Source organism: Musca autumnalis, unplaced genomic scaffold, assembly GCF_047663935.1.
Source record: "Musca autumnalis isolate F117 unplaced genomic scaffold, ASM4766393v1 scaffold_1, whole genome shotgun sequence".
NCBI lineage: Eukaryota > Metazoa > Arthropoda > Insecta > Diptera > Muscidae > Musca > Musca autumnalis.
Window position 1 is genome coordinate 22,962,676 of NW_027411644.1, and position 20,923 is coordinate 22,983,598.

At 34.9% G+C, this 20,923-nt stretch overlaps 2 protein-coding genes across 7 annotated transcripts in view; one reads left to right on the forward strand and one right to left on the reverse strand.

Moving 5' to 3' along the window:
* Window positions 1-6,681: 6,681 nt before the first annotated feature.
* Window positions 6,682-10,311, reverse strand: LOC141394720 (inhibitor of growth protein 1). The gene is given in 4 exon segments (XM_073969533.1): window positions 6,682-7,362; window positions 8,472-9,088; window positions 9,091-9,456; window positions 9,689-10,311. Coding segments are annotated over 4 exon segments (1,311 nt in total). The 5' UTR covers window positions 9,810-10,311; the 3' UTR covers window positions 6,682-7,155.
* Window positions 10,312-16,716: 6,405 nt separating this feature from the next.
* Jupiter (microtubule-associated protein Jupiter) overlaps window positions 16,717-20,923 on the forward strand; it is a 363,629-nt gene continuing 359,422 nt past the window's right edge. For 4 of the 6 annotated variants that reach the window (XM_073969909.1, XM_073969944.1, XM_073969926.1 and 1 more), the window contains exon 1: window positions 16,752-17,205. In XM_073969909.1, the coding sequence (XP_073826010.1) occupies window positions 17,159-17,205 (47 nt within the window). In that variant the 5' untranslated portion in view covers window positions 16,752-17,158. Of the gene's footprint in view, window positions 17,206-20,923 lie in introns of all 6 variants that reach the window. The other 2 variants (XM_073969974.1, XM_073969998.1) reach the window with 1 other exon arrangement.

Below are 20,923 nucleotides of genomic sequence, written 5' to 3' on the forward strand. Positions count from 1 at the left end.
CGGAAAAATGCAAGATCTATTTAACAGGTCACGTAAGTAGCACAAATACAACTCTGTTTCGGCCAAAAACTCTTCAATATGTCAAAATGTTTGTTTACGTTTTCATACAATTTATTCACAATAACAACAAATTTGACAGATTGAAACCAATCATCTGGTCATTTTACGCCACCTTATTATTTCATCATGGAAAAATGGAAAATACGTCAAAAAAACTGGAACAAATGTCAAAGTCGGCGTATCAGCCAATCAGACGCCGGCAACCGTGTTAATATTTTTTTACTCGCCCAAATTTGTCGTCTAAAAAGTTTTTAAAGAGAGCGTCATTCAGCGCCATTTTTGTTTAAAGAGAAGTGAACATTTTACAACTTTTTTGTTTACGGGAACGCTTTTTCGAGTAAAATGTGTAAAAGTCGTAACAACTTTTTAGTTCTGGAACACAGCTACTGTTGCCACAAACGTAAACGTATATGACACGGTATTATCGTCTTTATTAAAGATGCACCCTCACGTTGTAAAACTTTCAAACTGCAGAAATTGCAGAGATGCATTTGAAAGCTTCTTGTTAAGGCATGGTAGAATAAGAAAAGGTAGCAGCAATACACAGCTGACTGAACTGGGTTGTAACGTTAGTGTCAAATTTCATATGACATTTTATACATTTATTTCTATTTCGATGTACATTAGGGACATATATTTTTTGAGAAAAAAATATATCATTCGAAAAAAAAAAAACATTTCCCAAAAAGACTTCTTCATATCAATGATATGTAACCTCCTCCAAGTTCGAACGATAAGCCGCGCAGTAAATCACCGCTTGTAGAGGCGATACAACGTCTGTTAATATGTGAGGTATTTTGTTAAAATTTAAAAAATAAAACCCTAATAAACATGTGCTTCTTTGATTTCTAAAACAAAACATTGAAACAGCTTCTCCTTTTTCTATGAATTTCCAGCGACCCCAAACTTTTCTGCAAGAATTCTACTTTCTGCGAGAATTTATGCATTTAGTGGAATGACGTGGAAACATAAAAATTGAAAATGTAACGAATTTTCAGTCATGTTTTCCAAAATATTGAACCAAATGTAAAAAATTATTAGTTTTTTAAATTCCAATAATTTATAGACATTTCCTTGTTTTGTTTACAAATACAACTGGCAGTAACGTTACAAACAAAAACAAATTCCTTTGTGGTTGTTGTTCGAGTTGTATTTGTTGTAGTATTAACTTTACCTTGTATTTGTTCTACCATCCCAGCAAACCAAATGTCGGATGTCCGACATATCGGAACAATTTCGGAAGCAAAATCGTTCAGATTTCGTATCGATTTCTATACGATTTTTCGTAGGGGAATTCGTTCAGATTTCGGAGAAAATGTCGGAAGTAAATTTCCCTTCGAATTTGCTAATGTTTTTCTTCCGATTTCGTTACGAATTCGGATCGATATGTCGGAAACAAATTTCCCTTCGCACAACAACCACCTTTTGTATATATCTAACAAGCAACATTTTAGTTTGTTGTCGAAAAACAAAGTGGTTGGTTATTAAATTCGCATATACATTTTTTAAATATTTTAAATATAAATGCAGCATATAATAATTAAGCTAGTGCTGATAGACTCAACATATTCGTACACAAAGTTTACATTGTTCTAATATAACTACAAAATGATAACAACAGTGAAAATCATTCGATATATTTGAAATTATAATCTTCCAATAAAAAACATAACAAAGAAAATTTATCAATAAAAAAGATGCATCAGAGAAACATTTTTTCATTCGATAATCATACGAAACCATTCCAAAATCGTTCAGAAATCTTTACGAAAGTTCGGAAGGTACCTCAGATTTTCATACGACATTATTCCGAAATCGTTCAGAAATCTGTACGAAAATTCGGAGGAAAAAATTCGAATTCCGAATTTCCCAAGGATTTTCTTCCGATTTCGTTGCGAATTCTGACCGAAATCGATCCGATTTCGCTCCGACATTTCGTTCCGAAATTATGTCAACCACTTCATACAACTTTCGTTAAGATATCGTTACGATTTCGGATCAGATATCGGACGTAACGTCCGAAATTTGTTCCGATTTCGTTACGATTGGTTTGCTGGGATGTTGTTAAGGGTTGTTCATGGTACAAATATACAGGTAGCCGCATCGGCAATTGTTGGTAACATAAGATGTCAAAATTTGACATCAATTCAATTCAATTGACACATTATGTTACCATCAGCTGGCTTGATAATGCTACCTGTATGATTGTACCATGGGGTTGTTAGTTCATTGTTTATTAGGGTGACTGTAAAAATTAAGTGAAACATTTGAAAATAAAACATATTGAATTCATGGTATAAGTAAAGAGGTAGATTTAAATGAAAAAAATCTATAGAACCCTTGTTTTTCTTGAATTCCTAAAACTTCAAAATAAAAGCAACAAGTGAGTTTGTTTACAACACATTTTTTGAGCATTTTATAAAAAACGAGAAAAATGAATGAAGAGTTATGTTTTCTCCACATAATCGAATTGTGAATATGATCAACTGATTGTTTCAAAACAAATCTCACCAATCACTTCCATACAAATGGTCTAAAAACAATTTTAAAAATCATTGAAATCGATTGTTTTTAAAATTGTTTGGCATATTATTCAAACACCACACACACATACACAGTTTGTTTATATTGTTTTGAAGTTTTAGGCATACTCGAATGAAAAAATTTAAATTGACATAAAGCTTTGGCTAACCTTTATTATTAAACCATGATTGAATTTATTAACAAGGGAAATAAAAGAATATATTGAATTTGTAACAAATGAAAATAAATTTGTAATATTGAAAACAATAAATCCTCATGAAGTGGGTTAACCCGGCAGAAAAAGCTCTGGTATAACCGTGCTATTACAGAAATTATAAGCATTATAATATTGTAGATTTTTTCAGTAACCCTAGGTACCATCTAATCTATTGTGGACGACCCAATGGGGCCATTTACTACATAGTACACGAACCAAAAGGTCCATCTACTTTATTGACGACAACCCAAAGGGCCTTCTACTCTATAAAAGACCCAAGGGACAATCTACTTTATATTAGACGACCCTAGTGGCCTTCTATTCTATAGTAGACGACCTGAGAGACCATCTACTCTGCCGTCTACTCCATCTACACCATAGTAGACGGCCCTAGAGGCCATCTACTCCATAGTATACGACTTTATATTACACTATCCTATGGACCATCTACTCTATAGTAGACGACTCCAGGGACAATCTAGTATACAGTAGACAACCGTAGAGGCTATATAACAACAACAAAATTGTTATTGTTGTTATTATTTGAGTGCTACGAAGACCTTTACCCCCTGTTTTTGTAAGGAAATTTTCTTTGTTCGTTTATTTTCGTAATAATTTGGGCATCAATTGTTCAGCCTCTAGATGACGTAGAGACTTCATCCTTTCTAGACATGTTCCATATATAGTTAAGAATAATAATTGTTCCACAAACATCCCAGATGGGACAAGGGAGACCTATCACATATCAATGAGTGCACCCCGATTCATATTAGCTCAATGAGATGGGACCTACTGTTTATTGCCGAGTCCGAACGGCATGTCCTAAGACACCACTTGTAGAGAAGTTTTACATGGCTGAAATACTCAGGAAATGTCGCCAGCATCACTGAGTGGTATTTTGCCACCGTTGAAAATTTAATGTTGCCTGGCCTGGGAATCGAACAGATGACCTTTAGCGTACAAGGCGGGTGTGTATACCATTGCACCACGGTGGCAACCATAGCTAAGAATACCTCGTTTAAAAATCAGCGCTCTATAATTTCTCATAGGCTAATAAATTGAAATACAAAATTTGACAATTCTTTTAAAACGAATTTTTTTTACAAAAACTTGGGGTTAGGAGGCCTTCCATATGATAGCTTCGTTCCAGTACTTTTTTAATGGTAAAATGTTCAAAAGAGAACACTGTCAAAAAAGAGTTCAACGCACACATTTTTCCAAAATGTACGGGAACGGAAAAATGGCAGAAACGTCAAAAAATCTGGAACAAATGTCAAAGTCGGCGTGTCAGCGAATCGGAAGCCGGCAAACATGTTGCACATTTTTGTTCGCTCAAATTTGTCGTGTCTAAAGAGAAACCCGCTTGCGACGAAAATTCCAATTGTCGCAATTTAAGTAGTCCAGAACTAGTTCTAATCAGTACTAGTACAAATATTGACCCCTAAGTAATGCGAAGGGAACCAATTGACACCTTTTTATCCCCAAGTAAACGAGGAGGCGTCAGTTGCGATTTATGGGCCGATTCCGTACAGCGAGGCGAGTCGTGTCGCGTTGCCAGTTGCAATTTTTCCATTACGTATGGCAAAAGTCGCACGACGACGTCAAATTTTGTCGCCGTAATGTTCATTTTCCGGCGACAACAAATTAGCTGTCGCCGTTCATTTTTACTAACGAATAAAAATAAAATAAAAATAACTTATCGACGATTATTTTCTATCGCTGTACGTAGTGCATTTTTTAAATTTTGTCGCAGAGACGATAGACGACGCGACATGACTCGCCTCGCTGTACGGAATCGGCCCATTAATTAACATAACTTAAACGACGTGTTGTATAAATAATTCACATTTACATTTTCTTCATAACTTTAATATAAATGAAGCATCCAATAACAGAAACTAGTGTTGATGGATTGAATATATTCGTACATATTATTCATATTGTTCTGGTATAAAAAAGGAATACGAAGGAAATACGAAAACTGCCCTCTTCTTCTCTCTACCCGCTAGCAATTCCAATTGTCGCAATTTAAATAGTCCTAAACTAGAGTTAAGTGGTACTAGTTCACAATTGACCCATAAGTAATGCGAAGGGAACCAATTGACACCTATATATCCACAAGAAAACGACGAAGCGTCAGTTGTGACTTTTTACCACCACTTTTTTTTATAAATAAACTGGTATATGACTGTAAACCTGGAACTAGTACAATACCACCTACAGGTAATGCATAGAGTGTCAATTGGTTACCTCCTATGACATCCCCATGTTAAAGTTTACAGTTGATTGCACTGTGAGGGGTCAGAAGTGGAACTAGTTACTGTAACGCTGAGAATCGACGAGTTTCCGATGCCGAACTAATCCATCTCCCAAGCGGGAAGCCATTCAGCGCCATTTTTGTTCAAAGAGAAGTGAACATTTTGCAACTTTTTTGGTGTACGGGAACGCATTTCGGGGAAAAATGTTCAAAATGTGTAAAAACTGTTTAGTTCTGGAACGAAGCTGATGAAGATTATCAGGAGACCTTATTTCTATAGAAAATCTGTCTATAAATGGAAAACCTACATATAGAACACATACATGAGAATATCTATAGAAGACCTATACGAGTGTTTCTAGCCATTGAATATCTTTATGAGAGCTTCTAACTATAAAATGACATTAAGAGGTCTCTATCTATAGAAGACCTTAAATAGATAGCCATTTTTATGAGATGCTCTGTCAATAGAACACCTTTAGGAGGTCTTCTGTTTATAGGAGACTTAGAACCTTAGAGATTTTCCAATCTTTTGCAAGTCTTTTATAGCCCGATAACCTTTAGGGGGCAGCCTGTAGAGGAACTTTATTAAATCGAAAGTAGTTTTTACGACTTTTATGCGACCTCGTGTTTACAGAAGACCTTTGGAAAGGTCCTGGTTTCAATTAAAATCACATGTATTTTATTTTCTTTGCAATTTTTATTTTGTTTATGATTTTTCTTGTTTTTTGTTAATACTACATAATTAATTCAAATATTGTTCTTTATCGTTTGTTTAAAATACAAGAAAAATGTACAGTGTAAAATGTTTCCTTTTCCGATATATGTATGTATGTCCCAATTTACATTAGGCGAGTTTACTTGCGGCAATTGTCAGTTTGTGGGTGAGAGAGGGTGTTGAGAGGCAAAGGGTTACCATATACCTCACCTCTCTCTCCATCGAACTGAGAATTGCCGCAAGTAAACTCGCCTAATGTAAATTGGGACTATATTTTTCTTAATTTGTTTTTGTTGTAGTTTTATAAAAAAAGTAAATATTGAAAGCTCTCATTCGGGCTTTGCAATTAGAAACAGAAAACTAAAATTGTAATTGTCTGATTGTTGTGGTTGTATTTGCTTTGTTTAGAACAAATGTATGCAAATGAAAGAAAAAAACTAAAATCAAATTTCAATTCAAACATAATTTAAGGAAATCTTTGCAAAAAGAAGGAAGATATGTAAGAAGTTAGGAAGCAACTTTCAGCTATAAATAATAATGTAGGTATGTATGTACATATATGGGAATATATATTTTGTATTAGTATGTGAGTCTGTATAAGGTGGTCAACATTAATGGAAACAATTAAACTCTAAATTGAGTGCTGTAAACAAATATTTTCGCTAAATACTCTTTGTAAGAAGACTGAGACCGGTCCCAAAGGTAGCCCATAATAAGAAGTGTAGACCTGTATCTTCCATTTGTAACTGCATACATTGGATAAAGACACTGCTCATATTCGCTACCCTCTCTCGCCTACAACACCTTAGTCGTCAAAGAGTATAGAATTGTATATTAATATTATTGTTGGTTTGTTTTGTGTTTTACTTTATTTATCTATTGCTTGCACTATTGAGATTAAAAGTATTTTTCTTGTTGTTTTGCTACAGATAATTATTATTTAAAGCTGAAAAAATGAATAAATAGTTTTCTTTTTTTTTGTACACTATAGAAAGAAAAGTAAGAGAAGAATTAAACGTTTTTAACGACATACATAAATATTTGTTTTAGCATTAAGTTTCAGTTTTATAGTAAAACATAACATTATCCTTCTAGCCTTTTTACAAAAAAACAGTCCGTTATATTTTTAATAATATATCGCTCTCGTTTAGTAAAAAAATACGCAACCTTTCCCTCTTTGTATATGTTGTTGTTGTTGTTTTACATACTAAAATAAAAATGGTTTCTTATTCTTAATAAATTTCAATATTATTCTTAATATATGTATGTATATATATATCGTCGTCGGGGGATTGATGTCGTTCGGTGCTAAATATTGTTTTGAACATTAAATTAAAACAAAAAATGATGAGCCACTATTTTGGCTATCTTTTGGGGGGTTTACGTTTTCTCTTCCTTTTCTTTGTTGTAACGTTCCAGTTCTTTAAGAAATTGAGCTTTGGGTTTCATAAGATTGGGACGATCACCACGACAATTCGGACAATACCATTTGCCTTTGGGTTTTAAAACCAATGAAACACATGAAAAATGGAACCATTCAATGGGACATAGATCATTATCGCAGAGAATCATTTCACCAAAGGATATCTGCAAGAAAGGAAAGAAAAGTTATTATAAATTATTCCAATTTAATAGACAAATATTAAAAAAAAAGTATTCTCAAAATAAATGTATTAGATTCCTGTCTATCCATATAAGATATTGAAAAGGCATTAGACGATATCTAGAAAATTTTCTATCCACAGAAATCCTTTAGGAAGAATTTATTACTAGAATGCCTTGATGAGTAGACTATATATAAACGATTTTCTATCCAAAGAATACCTTTTAGCACTGCACTATCCATAGAAGACCTCTGCAGATAGGCCTTTTTAGGTCTTCTCACCATAAGTCTTCTATTTTTAGAAAATCTTATAGAGGTCCTCTATCTAAAGAAAACCTTTTGGAGGCCTTCTAACCATAGACCTTTTGAGGGTCTTCTATCGATAAAAGACTTTTTGCAAGTCTTATATCAACAGAAGGCTTTCGGAGTTCTTCTATCAATAGAAGATCTTTCGGAAGTCTTCTATTCATAGAAGGACTTTTGGAGATATTCTATTAATAGAAGGTCTTCTATCCATAGTCCACCTTTTGGAGGTCTTCTATGAATAGAGGTCCTTTTGGAGGTCTTTAATTAATAGAAGGCCCTTTGGAGGTCTTCTATGAATAGAAGAACTTTCGAAGGTCTTCTATCCAAAAATACGTTTGGAGGTATTCTGTCCACAGAAGAGCATTTGGAGGTATTCTATGAATAGAAAGCCTTTTGGAGGTCTTCTCTCCATAGAAAGCCGTATAGAGAGCTTCTACATAGAAAACCTTTTTTATGTCTTCTATATATAGAAGACCTTTTAGAAGTCTTCTCTCCATAGAAATCCTTATAGAGATCTTATACATAGAATACCTTTTGAGGGTCTTCTATCTATAGACGATTTTGAAGGTCTTCCATCCACAGATCATTTGGAGGTCTTCTATACATAGAAGATCTTTTAGGTCTTCTATACACAGAAGACTTGTTAGAAGTCTTCTCTCTATAGAAAGCCTTTAAGAGGTCTTCTATCAATAGAAGGACTTTTCGATATCTTTTGGACGTCTTCTATCCATAGAAAGTAATAGGTCAAGTAAAAAAAAATATGTTCTTCTTTGTAATCCTCACTCACCTGATTGCACACACAATATGTAGGCTCATCGGGATCAATGGCCTCCGGTGGTGGTGTTTCTTCTCGGGCATTAGTTTGAGCCGATGATTGTGCTCCGCCACCACCACCCCTTGCCTTACGTTTCTTCTTTTTGCCAGAATGATTATTACCCGAACCGCTGCCACCATTACCCGATCCAGAACCTGAACCAGTTACAGCTGATGCTGTCACCGCAGCCGAACCACCGGCCATATTTTGTACACCACTTTTCTTTTGAGACGCGACCAGATTTGATGATTTCTGATTATTGCTACGTTCATTGCCATTGCCACTACCACCTTCATTGGCTGAATTCGATTCATTACCACCCAGCTCCATATTGCCCAAGGTATCATGGCGACGCCGTGAACGTTTGCTGCTATTGCTGCGCTGATTATCCATATTGGATGAAGTGAGAAGGCCGCTATTGCCATTCGCATTATTGCCGCCACTGGAGCCCATATTGCCACTGCCAGAGCGTTCGGAATTTGGTGTGGAGTTGCCGCCACCAGCTGAGTTCAAACCGGAAGAACCAGAGGCACCATAACCTACAACACAAACATAATTATTAAATAACTTTTTTACCTTCCCCTTCAAAAATTATACCCACCATTCGGAATGGCCCCCGACAATGTCGACAAATCGCCAACTCTTGCCGGACTCTGGGTACGTGATTGCTTTTGTGGTGTTGGTGCACCACATTCATCGATTTGCATATGCATAACATCTTCCTTTTCCTCTTTGATGTCGAGATTCTTCTGGTCCGTGTCCAGTTGTCGTGTCTTATGGTCTATCAATTCTTGTAGCTGTGTTACAATTTGCATTTTTTCGTCACCCAACTCCTGGGCCTGGATTAAACTCTGTTGCATTCGGGTCACAGAACGTGCCCGTCTTGGTATATTCGATTCACCACAATTCTGTAGGGATCTCCATAAGTCATAATAATGATCAACATCTCGCAGGAGGTCTGTGTAGTAGAAGAAAACAAAACAGAAACAGAAACTAAGTCGAAAGGCAATTAACCTCAAAACATGCAACGCCTCCCTCCCTGCCACAACAACAACAAAACAACTCATTCGCGAAAGTTTTGTTTGGCAAGCAAAAAGGCAAAACAACCAAGCAAGCTAACGAACTACAGCACTACTCTAGCTTGTTAGTGCACTCGCTAGCTGGCAGTGTGTCCACCATCAACTACTTACTTCGATACTGTACATCTATATCACGTATACGCGATAAGTGCCTCTGAACGTCATCGGGTAAATTTTCTACCGAATCAATGTAGTTATCCACATATGTGGCCGAATACAGGGCCTCATCCATTTTCTCCCACAACTGAGCCAGTATTAATGCTGATAATGCACTTTGTTTTTTTGTTGTCTTTTCGCCTGGCTTTGCGTGGTCGCTTGAACTATTCTACGCTTGATTTTACCAAATAAAATAATTGCGCGTCTTTTGTACATCCGATCAGCAGCCGTCAATCATTTGCTGGCTGGCTGTTGTTTGTGTTGCTCCAATGTTTGTGCCTGCTCCTTCCCCTCGCTGGGTGCTTTTTGTGTATTATGTTGAACTACGATGGCCAGAGCGTAGTGTTTGTAAAATCTCTATACACACAACAGACAGAAGGAGGCAACTTCTTGTTTTTTGGGAAAGTTTGATTTGGCCGCAATGGATTTCTCGAAGCAGGAAATTATTGAAAGTTTTTCAGGTTTGTTTGATTTTAATAGCTGCTATCATACAGCGGCTAAGACAATGGTTTTTTTATTAATATTTTTTACTCTTTTTGCAACGATGTTAACGATGGCCATTTGTTGGAATTATAAATATTTACTTTTATTGACGCAAAGCGTAAGGCCGAATATGGATTAAGAAACGACAGTCGTGGCGGCGTCAAAGCTTTTTGTAAAATGACGGCGTTGCAAATTGGTATCACACCGTGAGATATATTTTACAACAAATGGCATTTATTGAAAATTCATGGTATCCAAGTTCCGGTCGACAGATTGATTTCATAGCGAAAATTTCATGAAATTTGCGTTCTTAAATCCCGGTCCACACTAGAGCGATTTCATTGAAAAAATTGCATGAAATTATGCGTCTCTAGATCGACCTCCATAGTAAAGTAAAATCATAAAATTGCTGTAGTGGGGAATTCGGTTTAAGAACACCTAAAGTGGATTTTGTAAATGTAAACCTATCAGTAAAGTTCTACCGATTACAAGACTGTTGTCAACTTTTATTTGAAATTTTCATTTATAATTTTGCGTTTTGGTTTTTCCGATTTTTGTAGGTAACTCAAAAAAATGAGTTGGAGAATCGCACTACTACTCTGTTTCTTTATACCCCGTTTGCACTTAACCGGATTTAATAAACCCACTGGGTTTCAAATGCCAATTCCCTAGACAGACGGCACCGTTAATTTGCATTAAGAAACAGCTGATTGCTCAGCAATTTGCTGTTTTGTTGTTGTTTGCACCAAGGCATATTGAATAAGGTAGCCGATTCACGCCAGCTGATTGAACATAAAGTGTCAAAAAGTTGTTGTAAACAACACAAAACAACAATTCTTCATGCAAAATCATAAAAAATGTTGACGTTTAAAGTGTACAATAACAGGTTTTTTGTTGTTGCCATTTGACAAATAGGTTACCTGTTTAATCTGCCTTGATTTGCACTGTATTTTTTGTTTTCCTTGTGTCTTAGAGCATGAATATGCTCTCTCTCTCATATGAACATGGGCTCTCTTCTAGGGTATTGCCATATTGAAATACCTAAATACCCTTTAAATTCAGTTTGATTTTGTGAATTAAGAATGTGGATAATTCACGAATTTATTTGAATTAAGGCAGTTAATGCAAATTAATGCTGCCGTCTGTCTAGGGTATTAATTCAAATTAATTTGAACATTATCCCAATTTTTAAAGCACAAAATCAAATTGAATTTATAATGAATTTAGCAATTTCAATATGGCAATGCTGATGAAAATCAATTGTCTTTTGTCAAATTTCCATGCTTTTCTTCACATGTATCTTTACAGTTTTCGATAACAAACTTGTTCAGTAAAAGAGAACTAACAGAACTTGCAAGTAGAATTTGCAAATACATTTTACTTGCGAAGTTATCGAACAGGCCTATTCTTTTATCAGAAGCAAGCAAGGTAAGCAGGCAAGGCAGCTTATGTACACAGCCCTTTAAAGTTTTTTGCCGGGTTAACCCACTTCATGAGGATTTATTTGACGTTTGCGCTATTTCAGTGACATTTGAAACCCAAACCCACTGGGTTAATTCGGTTAAGTGTAAACGGGGCATAAGCGTACTACTACCCAGCAAAAAATTTTGGAAGTTGTGCATGTGGAGTTATGATTTCACAACATCCATGGTACAATAATTCATAGGTAGGCCAGGTATGAGAATCGCCAAAAAAATACAACCCTGTCGCTATGGCTTAAAACGTCAAAATTATTTTGATGAATGATAACGGATGAGTATACAAAGAAAAAGAAGAACGAAATGTTGAAATGAAAACAAAACAGAGTTGAATTTTTTGATCAATAATAAATATCAACTCTGCATGTCAACACGGTTTTGACAGATTAAGCCATAACAAAAAAAAATTGTAATCAGCTGTTAGCTGTGGCCTACCTAAGAATTATTGTACCATGACAACATCCTTCGATGCAGTCCACATGAACCCAGCAAAAAAAATTGGAAGTTGTGCAATTGGAGTTATGATTTCACAACATTTTTCGATGTAGTCCAACAGAGTTATGATTGGTTTACATTTACGAAATCCACTTGATTTCAACTGTCAAATCCATAGGTTAAACGTCAAATGAAATCCAATGGATTTCAGATGAGATTTCATTTGACGTTTGAGCTATGGGATTGACAGTTGAAATCGAGTGGATTTCGTATATGTAAACTTAGCATTATGAAAAATGCACTCCGTTCGATACATTTTATACAAAACAAAATCAGTTGGTTGATCCCTACCCGTCGATGCCGACATAATTTCTTCAAAAGAGAAACAAGTGTGAATATATTGCGAACAATTTGTTATAAAATAAAAAATACAAACTAAAGTTGCGAACATTTTTGTGGTAATTTACGATTTTATGGAGTGGAGTTGGAGTCGAAAGCTGAGCTAGTGATGGGAAGGGAACATAAAAAACCTTTAGGATGACGAAGCAAAATCAGTTGCGCTTGGATTAAATGGAGAACGGAGGAAGTACAATCAATTGTAATTGAATTTAATGGACATTTTTTATTTGTATTTATATAATAAAGTTCTTTGTATTATTGTTTTACACAAATAATAAATGCATTTTATTTATTGTGGGATATTTTGCAATTGCTTGCATTTTTATTGCATCTTTAGATTGACTAAAAATGCAATCCGAAGAGTGCCTTTAAATTCAATGAAATATGAAAACATTAATTGGGCATATAAGATCAGCTTCCTCTTATAAGTTTTCGAGGAAAAGCTAAATGTTTTAAGCTCAGGTGGCAAGCTGTTAAAAATTTTAGAAATTCTCACAAAAAATTATTTCTCCAAAAACGGAGTTATTCTTGGCAAGAGAAGCTGCCTGTTTCTGATGGATCTTCCAAATGTGAATAAATTAATGACAGACAACAGCACTTGCAATTTATACATTTTATAGAAACAACAAAGATTTCTAATACTTCCAAAGTTATTAAAACTGCAACCAAGAAAGTTATCCACATAAGACTAAACATGCTGACGCCAACCTAACGAATAAACATAACGCACAACTCTATTAAACAATAATCGCAATCTACGCAAAACATATCCACAACTACCACTACACACTTCAAGACCATACAAAAACAGTGGCATTATGAGGGCATGCACCACACGAATTTTTACCATCCGAGGCAAGACAAGGTCCAACGAGTACAACTTCCTCAATGCAAAGTTGACCCTGGACGAAACAGAACTTACGTGGGCCTCAAATGCTAACTCATTGTCCAACATTACACCTAAGCAATTTATCTTGCTTACAACATCTATAACACTATTATAGATTGAAACAGAAATTGCATCAACGGGTATGTTGCCAAAATTCATGGCCTTTGTTTTTGCGGTGTTGATCTTACTAGGCGTTTACACCAGACAGTTTGTCTTCAAATACAACTCTGATTTACTAATACATGCATACATTTGTCGTTTGTCTCTCAGCTGTCCATCAGTTTTTCACAGACAGCCGGGTTGACAAATTTTTGACATTTTTGTGAAAAAGAAGTGAGATGATAATTCAAATGTGCTGAAAACAAAAGAATATGTACAAAACAAAATATGTGAACGGAAAACAAAAAGAAATCGGTGATTTTCATTCATAATTTTACAACTGTTTTCGCAGTTGTCTGGACGCCTACGTCACACAGGCAAGTTGTGGGATTTTGACAATCAATGCATGAAGTCAACTGTCCTGTCATTTGTAAACGCAGGGTTAAGGCCATTTATGGTCATCCGCTCTACCAACAAACTAATGCTTGGTTTACATTTACGAAATCCACTCGATTTCAACTGTCAATTCCATTGCTTAAACGTCAAATGAAATCGAATGGATTTCAGATGAGTTTTCATTTGACGTATACGCAAAGGAATTGACTGTTGAAATCGAGTGGATTTCGTAAATGTAAACCAAGCATAAAAGTAAAATAATGGAGTTCTGAAGAACATCCAAAAACACAAAGTCTCCTAAAAACAATAGCTGAATATCGTCAGCAAACGCAAAAGACAAACAATTTCTACAACTAATACGGCTAAAAAGATGGTTTCAATGAAACAATTTCATGAAATCCAGGGTTCCTAGGTCGATTTCCATACTAGCATGGTTTAATAAGAAAGGTTAGCTGAAGCTTACTGTCAATTTAAATTTTTTCTTTCGACTGTTCCTAAAACGTCAAAACAATACACACAATCTGTGTATGTGTGTATGCTGTTTGAATAATATGGCAAATAATTTTAAAAACAATCAAATTCAATGATTTTTAAATTTGTTTTTAGAACATGTTTTTGGATGAAATTCGTCAGCTTTGCATTGAAACAAACATTTTATCATATCCACAACTCGATTATGTGGGTAAATCTTGACACTTCATTCATTTTTCGCGTTTTTTATAAAATTCTCAAAAGTGATATTGTAAACAAACCCTTTTGTTGCTTTTGTGTTTACTAATTTTGATGTTTTAGGAATTCAGAAAAAACAAGGGTTCTATAGATTGTTTTCATTTAAATCTACCTCTTTACTTATACCATGCATACTAGAGTAAATTCATGAAGTTGCTGTAGTGGGGAACTCGATTTAAGAATCCCAAAAAATTTCAATGAAACCACTCTAGTGTGACCTTCGACTATTATAATCAGCTGCCATGGTCTGTACTCCACAAAAAACTTCACATGTAAACCTAACATAAATTGATTACCAACTACCCATTTCAAGTGAATCGTCATTTTTCAGTAAGTCTTATGCCAGACTATGAAAATTTTCATTGAAAACGTTTTGCCATTTTCTTCCAAATTTTCATTGACGTCTACACATATGAAAATATGAACATTTTGATATTTTCATTGCTTTGCATTGGTTTGAGAGTTACGAATATAAACACAAAGAATAATTTCAGATTACAGAACCTTGTGTACAGAGTTTCAGCCTAGAGCTGGCAAAAAATCGATGGCACTATCGATAATATCGATTATTATTTACAAATTCAATATCGATAGATAGTTTTGCCTATCGATATTATCGGTATAAAAACCCCTAACCTGAAATCCATTGAAATAAATAGAAGTTTAGTACAAATTTTTCGGTAAAACAAAATATATTTTTTTACATTTTTCATAAAATAAAAGCAGTTGTTTATTCTCCTTTACATTTCTGTGAACTACTTTTGCATAAATTCAAGAAAATCATTGACATTTCCGCCGTTTTCGTCTCCAAATTAATGGCGATGACAATTTAACGATAATATCGATAGCGATCGATATTTTAAAACATTATATCGAAAATATCTAATGTTGGGAATATCGATGGTTTTCCAGCTCTATTTCAGCCCCTTCACACCTCTTACCGATAAACTCGTTTTGACCAAGGCATATTTATACAAGGTAGAAGTGACAATCAGCTGTATTCTTACTTTTTTTGTAAATTTAGTTTTCAAAATGTAATAGGGTCTGCTCATGAAATTTGAAACTTCGAAATGTGCTACCATAAAATTCTTCTTTTCCCCGTAAACGTGTAATAACAATGACCTACGACAGTTCTGTATGTTTTATATTTACATTTTGATTCAAATTTGTTCTATTTTAGAGTATTTTCCAAATGTATTTATGTTTTTCCTGAACAAATTTTTGGAACGACCCTATTATTCAATATTTATCTTTGACAATTAATTTTCAATAACAACAATGTTAGCTCTGTTCCAGAACTAAAAAGTTTTTACAATTTTTACCACTTTTACACATTTTGCGTTCCCGTACACAAAATTTACAGTCGGACCTCGATTATCCGTGATGGTCGGGACCGGAGGCATTACGGATAATCGATTTTCCCGAATAATGGAGGCAATGCTTTTATGCAGTTTTTGAATATATTTTTTAAGTAAAAATGACATAATATTGTACAATAATATAAAAATCTGCAAATTTTATTAAATTCGTTACGGTAATCCACCAAATTTTAGAAGGATACATAATATCATCATCATCAGATTCATCCGAATTGACTTTGTCCCATGGTTTTTGTGATACCATAAATATACAAATTGTGTAATACGGGAGAATTTCCAGTTTTCATTTGTTTACATTTTCTTTGCTTTATCAGATTAATTGGAAAGTGTGTTTTTACTCCCGGGAAATGAAGTTTATAACGAAAAATAGAAGAAATGGAAAAAAGTCCAACATTTCTTTTCTATCACGGATAATGGAGGTTCCCGGATAATCGATTCACGGATAATCGAGGTTCAACTGTATATGAAAATCGTTTACGACTTTTACAACTTTTACGACTTTTACCACTTTATAAAGTACGGGAACAGGCCAGTTGTTTTTGTTAATTTGTTAGTTGTTGTAATTCATGCATTTACCTTATATGAATATGCCTTGGTTTTGACGTTATGAAAATTTTCATAGTCTGGCATAAGACTAATTAATAGTTTTTCGTGCTATCATTTTCAAATGCATACCATCTCTGCCGGCGTGTCTGTGTGAGTTGTGATTGTGTGCGTATGAACATTCTCTCAGTATTTTAAATAATAGCGGAGCGGCAAAATAAAAACGCATTATTTCGCAAACTTTTGTCGTGACAAGTTGTGTTCGTTTTCTGTTCTCAAGCCCGTGTTTCGTTTTTAATCGTTTTTATTGGTGAACATTAACATTGTTGTAACCCGTTGAGTTAAAAATTCCCTTGGAAGTAAAAAAGCCGGTACATTAAAGTAAAGTGTATCGCAAATTAATAAAAAGAAACAAGAAAATAAAATTAAATAACGAATAAAAAGTAAATTTTATTCGTGACACACTCAAAGAGAAAACAAAAAAAAGACTTTAATAAAACAACAAGAGCTAACAATACCTAAACGCCGGTATTAAAAATCAATTTAATTTTAACACTTTCATAAATAGTTTCCCAACAAAAAACAAGACTACAAAATGATGAGCTTCGAAGGAATTAATGATGACAAAAAACCCTCCTCCAAGTAAGTTTTGCTGATATTTCGCCTTATCTCAATAAAAGCCTTTTTGTGCCATTCCTTGCAGTTGGAATAACCTCCATTTTTAATTGATGATGGTTCTTTTGTTACTTCTTTTGTGTTCTTGTACCGCATTGTTGTGTGTTACTTGTTCCCTTTTTTGTTTCTTGTTTCTTTGATCTTGTTTAGTTTCCACAAATTGGAATGGATCCTTCCAGATATCTTTTCGTTCCTTAAGTCTCTGTAAAAAGCAACAAACAAAAAGAGCTTTTTATGCTGTCCATGGCATCTTGCTGTTTTAAAAGTGTGAGTGTGTCAGTGTGAGGTTATTGTTTAGCTCTTTTTTTTTCTTCACACATGGTTCAGCTTTTGTTTAAACATAAGCTTTTTTATTTGAATTTTTAACCGAAATTTTTCGTTAATAAGTTGCTTGGCCAATAAGGAAAAAAAAACTATTATTTACAGTTTATTTTTCACTTGCAATTATTCTCCCTTCGTATCTTTTACAGTTTGTGGTTTCTGTTAAATAAGTTTCTCCAATTTTCCTCTTACCTACTAACGGTATATTTTAATAATATTCTTCCTTACCACAGTTCTTTTTTTAATTTTACTTCCTTGCCATTTGTGTTATGTATTTTCCTGTTATTGGCATTGTAGAACATGTTTCTGATGTTTCTGCCATGTCGTTATTGACGATTACTCTTCTTATTTAAATTGTTGTTGGTTGGCCTGTTCTTGACTTTTCCCTTTTTGTATGGTTTGTCAGCCGAATAAAGTGCTGCAAAATTGGTAGCATTTTTGTGGGTGTGGTATTTTAAGTGAATCATAACTATTTGCCAGCCACATCCATGTCACAGTTCCCTTAATTTTTCTACAATTCCCCACAATTAGCAATGAATGTTCTTGCAATTATTGTCTGATTAGATTTCTATTCCAATCAGAGTAACAAAACACATGTTTTATTTTTATACTTGTTTTCTTAGTATGTAGTTGTGTTGTTGTTGTTTATGTTGTTTATGTGCCGGCAATGGGAATTGCTGCATTGCATTTCATAAGGGTTGGGTTCCCTAAATAAAACGACTGAGTACCAACCAACCAACAGTTTTTTAGGTTGTAAATCTATGCCAAAGAGGGTCCATTGCGAGATTCTTTATATGAAAACAATTAATTAAAAAAAAAAAGTTATTACGAACCATTAAGTTTAGAAATAGAAAATATATGGGAAATATCGCCACGATTTCTTCGTGGAGAAGTTTTATCACCCATTTTTCTTTTTAGACATTGATAATTTTTTGGCTTAAGTCTCGTTTAGGGGCACCTCTCGGATCGGGCTGAAATTTTCACCATAGGTAGTCCTTGGGACCCTGATAACAACTATATATATATTTCCCGGGGGAAGTCCATACTACCCGAGATATGGGTCTTGACATTTCGGAAAAGTCCTACTTTAACGCCATTACATTATTTATAGGCACCTCTCGGATCGGGCTGAAATTTTCACCATAGGTAGTCCTTGGGACTCTAATCACAACGATATATATCTATTCCGGGGGAAGTACATACTTCCCGAGATATGGGTCTTGACATTTTACTATTTTTACATGGGCAATATGGGTATCATTTTAAAGCTCGTGGTGAGTACTTTTCTTTGCTATTACGACTTTTGCTTCATATTTCAACAATATATAGCTTTTTCGGGAGGAGTCCATACTACTCAAGGTATGGGTCTTGAGATTTTACAATTTTTACTTGGGCAATATGGGTATCATTTTAAAGCTCGTGGTGAGTACTTTTGATTGGGTTTTCGACTTTTGCTCCTGTCCATAGGAGAAAGTCTTAAATCCTGGCCGAAGGCCGGCTACTTAAAGAAAACTAATAATTTTTGAGAAACTTTTGTTTGCGTAGCCCACTTTTGCTCCTGTCCATAGGAGAAAGTCTTAAATCTCGGCCGAAGGCCGACTACTTAAAGAAAACTTATAATTTTGGAGAAACTATATATTGTTGTAATCTGAAGCAAAAGTCGTAATAGCCATATTGCCCAAGTAAAAATAGTAAATTGTCAAGACCCATATCTCGGGAAGTATGTACTTCCCCCGGAAAAGATATATATCGTTGTGATCACGGTCCCAAGGACTACCTATGGTGAAAATTTCAGCCCGATCCGAGAGGTGTCCATAAATAAAGTATTGGTGTTAAAGTAGGACTTTCCCGAAATGTCAAGACCCATATCTCGGGAATTATGGACTTCCCCCTGGAAAGATATATATAGTCGTGATCAGGGTCCCAAGGACTACCTATGGTAGAAATTTCAGCCCGATCGGAAAGGTGCCCATAAACGAGACTTGTTCCAATTTTTTTTAAAGTATGTACCTATAGCCACGACTTTTCTTTGCAGAGAAATTATTATTGACAGAATTTACACAAGAATTTACACAATTTTAAGAACAACTCTAGTTTAGTAAAAACTCTCCGATTTTTTTAAATTTTTTTCCAGCGGTAGTTATTTTTGCGCTGATTACGGGAATATAAAATTTTCTTGGGGGACGGACCCGGTTACAGGGTTATTTGACCCGAAAGTCCGGGTACCCGGTACCCGTTAGACCCGGTTCTACTGAACCGATTTTTACAAAATGGGCATCGTTATGAAAATACCTATCCAAAAACTGGTGACATGACTGACTTATTTTTATCGGTTCAGAAGTTATAGCAAAAATATCGATTTTTGGACCCAGGTTTTTCCATAAAAACCTCAAAAAGTGGAAAAGGGTCCCTTTATGGGTGCTAAATTAAATTATGTCATATTACAGCTAATACTTTAACCTTACGCGATCCAAAGTTTTTCTAAATTCGACACTTTTTCTATGTAGCCGGCCTTCGGCCGGGGCTTGAGATTTTCTGCTCTGGGGTATGTCCAACACCGGCTACGAGATCCAAAATTTTATCTAAATTCGACACTTTTCCTAAGTAGCCGGGGCTTAAGATTTTCTCCTCCTGGGTATGTCCAACACCGGCTACGCGATCCAAAGTTTTTCTAAATTCGACACTTTTTCTAAGTATTAAAGTAACGTTTTTCTAAAATTCATTTCAAAACTTGAGCATTTTCTAAAGAAATGAACCCATTAGAACCGGTATGTGAAGATTATAAGGTCATTATCTCTGGATCCAAAGAAGATATAACAACAAATAGCACCATTTTGGAAAGGTTAAAGTATGAGCTATAACATGGTATGAATTAGTTGAGCACTCATAAATGGGCCTCTTTTCGACTTCTTGAGGGTTTTATAGAAAAACCCGGGTCCAAAAATATATATTTTTGTATTAACTTTTGAACCGATAAAAGTAACCCAGTCATGTCACCACTTTTTGGATATGTCTTTTCAACGATACCTATTTTGTAAAAGTCGGTTCAGTAGAACCGGGTCTAGCGGGTACCTGGTACCCGCACTTTCGGCTTAAATAACCGGGTAACCGGGTCCGTCCCCTAAGAACATTTTATATTCCCGTGATCAGCGCAACAATATCTACCACTGCAAAAAATTTCAAGAAAATCGGAGAGTTTTTACTAAACTAGAGTTAAGCCCATTTTTACTACGATAACAAATTTTCCTTTATGTTATCGAAAAAATAGTAGAATCTTGCAATTCTAGAACAGACCAAGCATTTCTCTATTGAATAGTTATTATCGCAAAAATTTCTCCATTAAAAAGTTATTATCAGAAAAGTT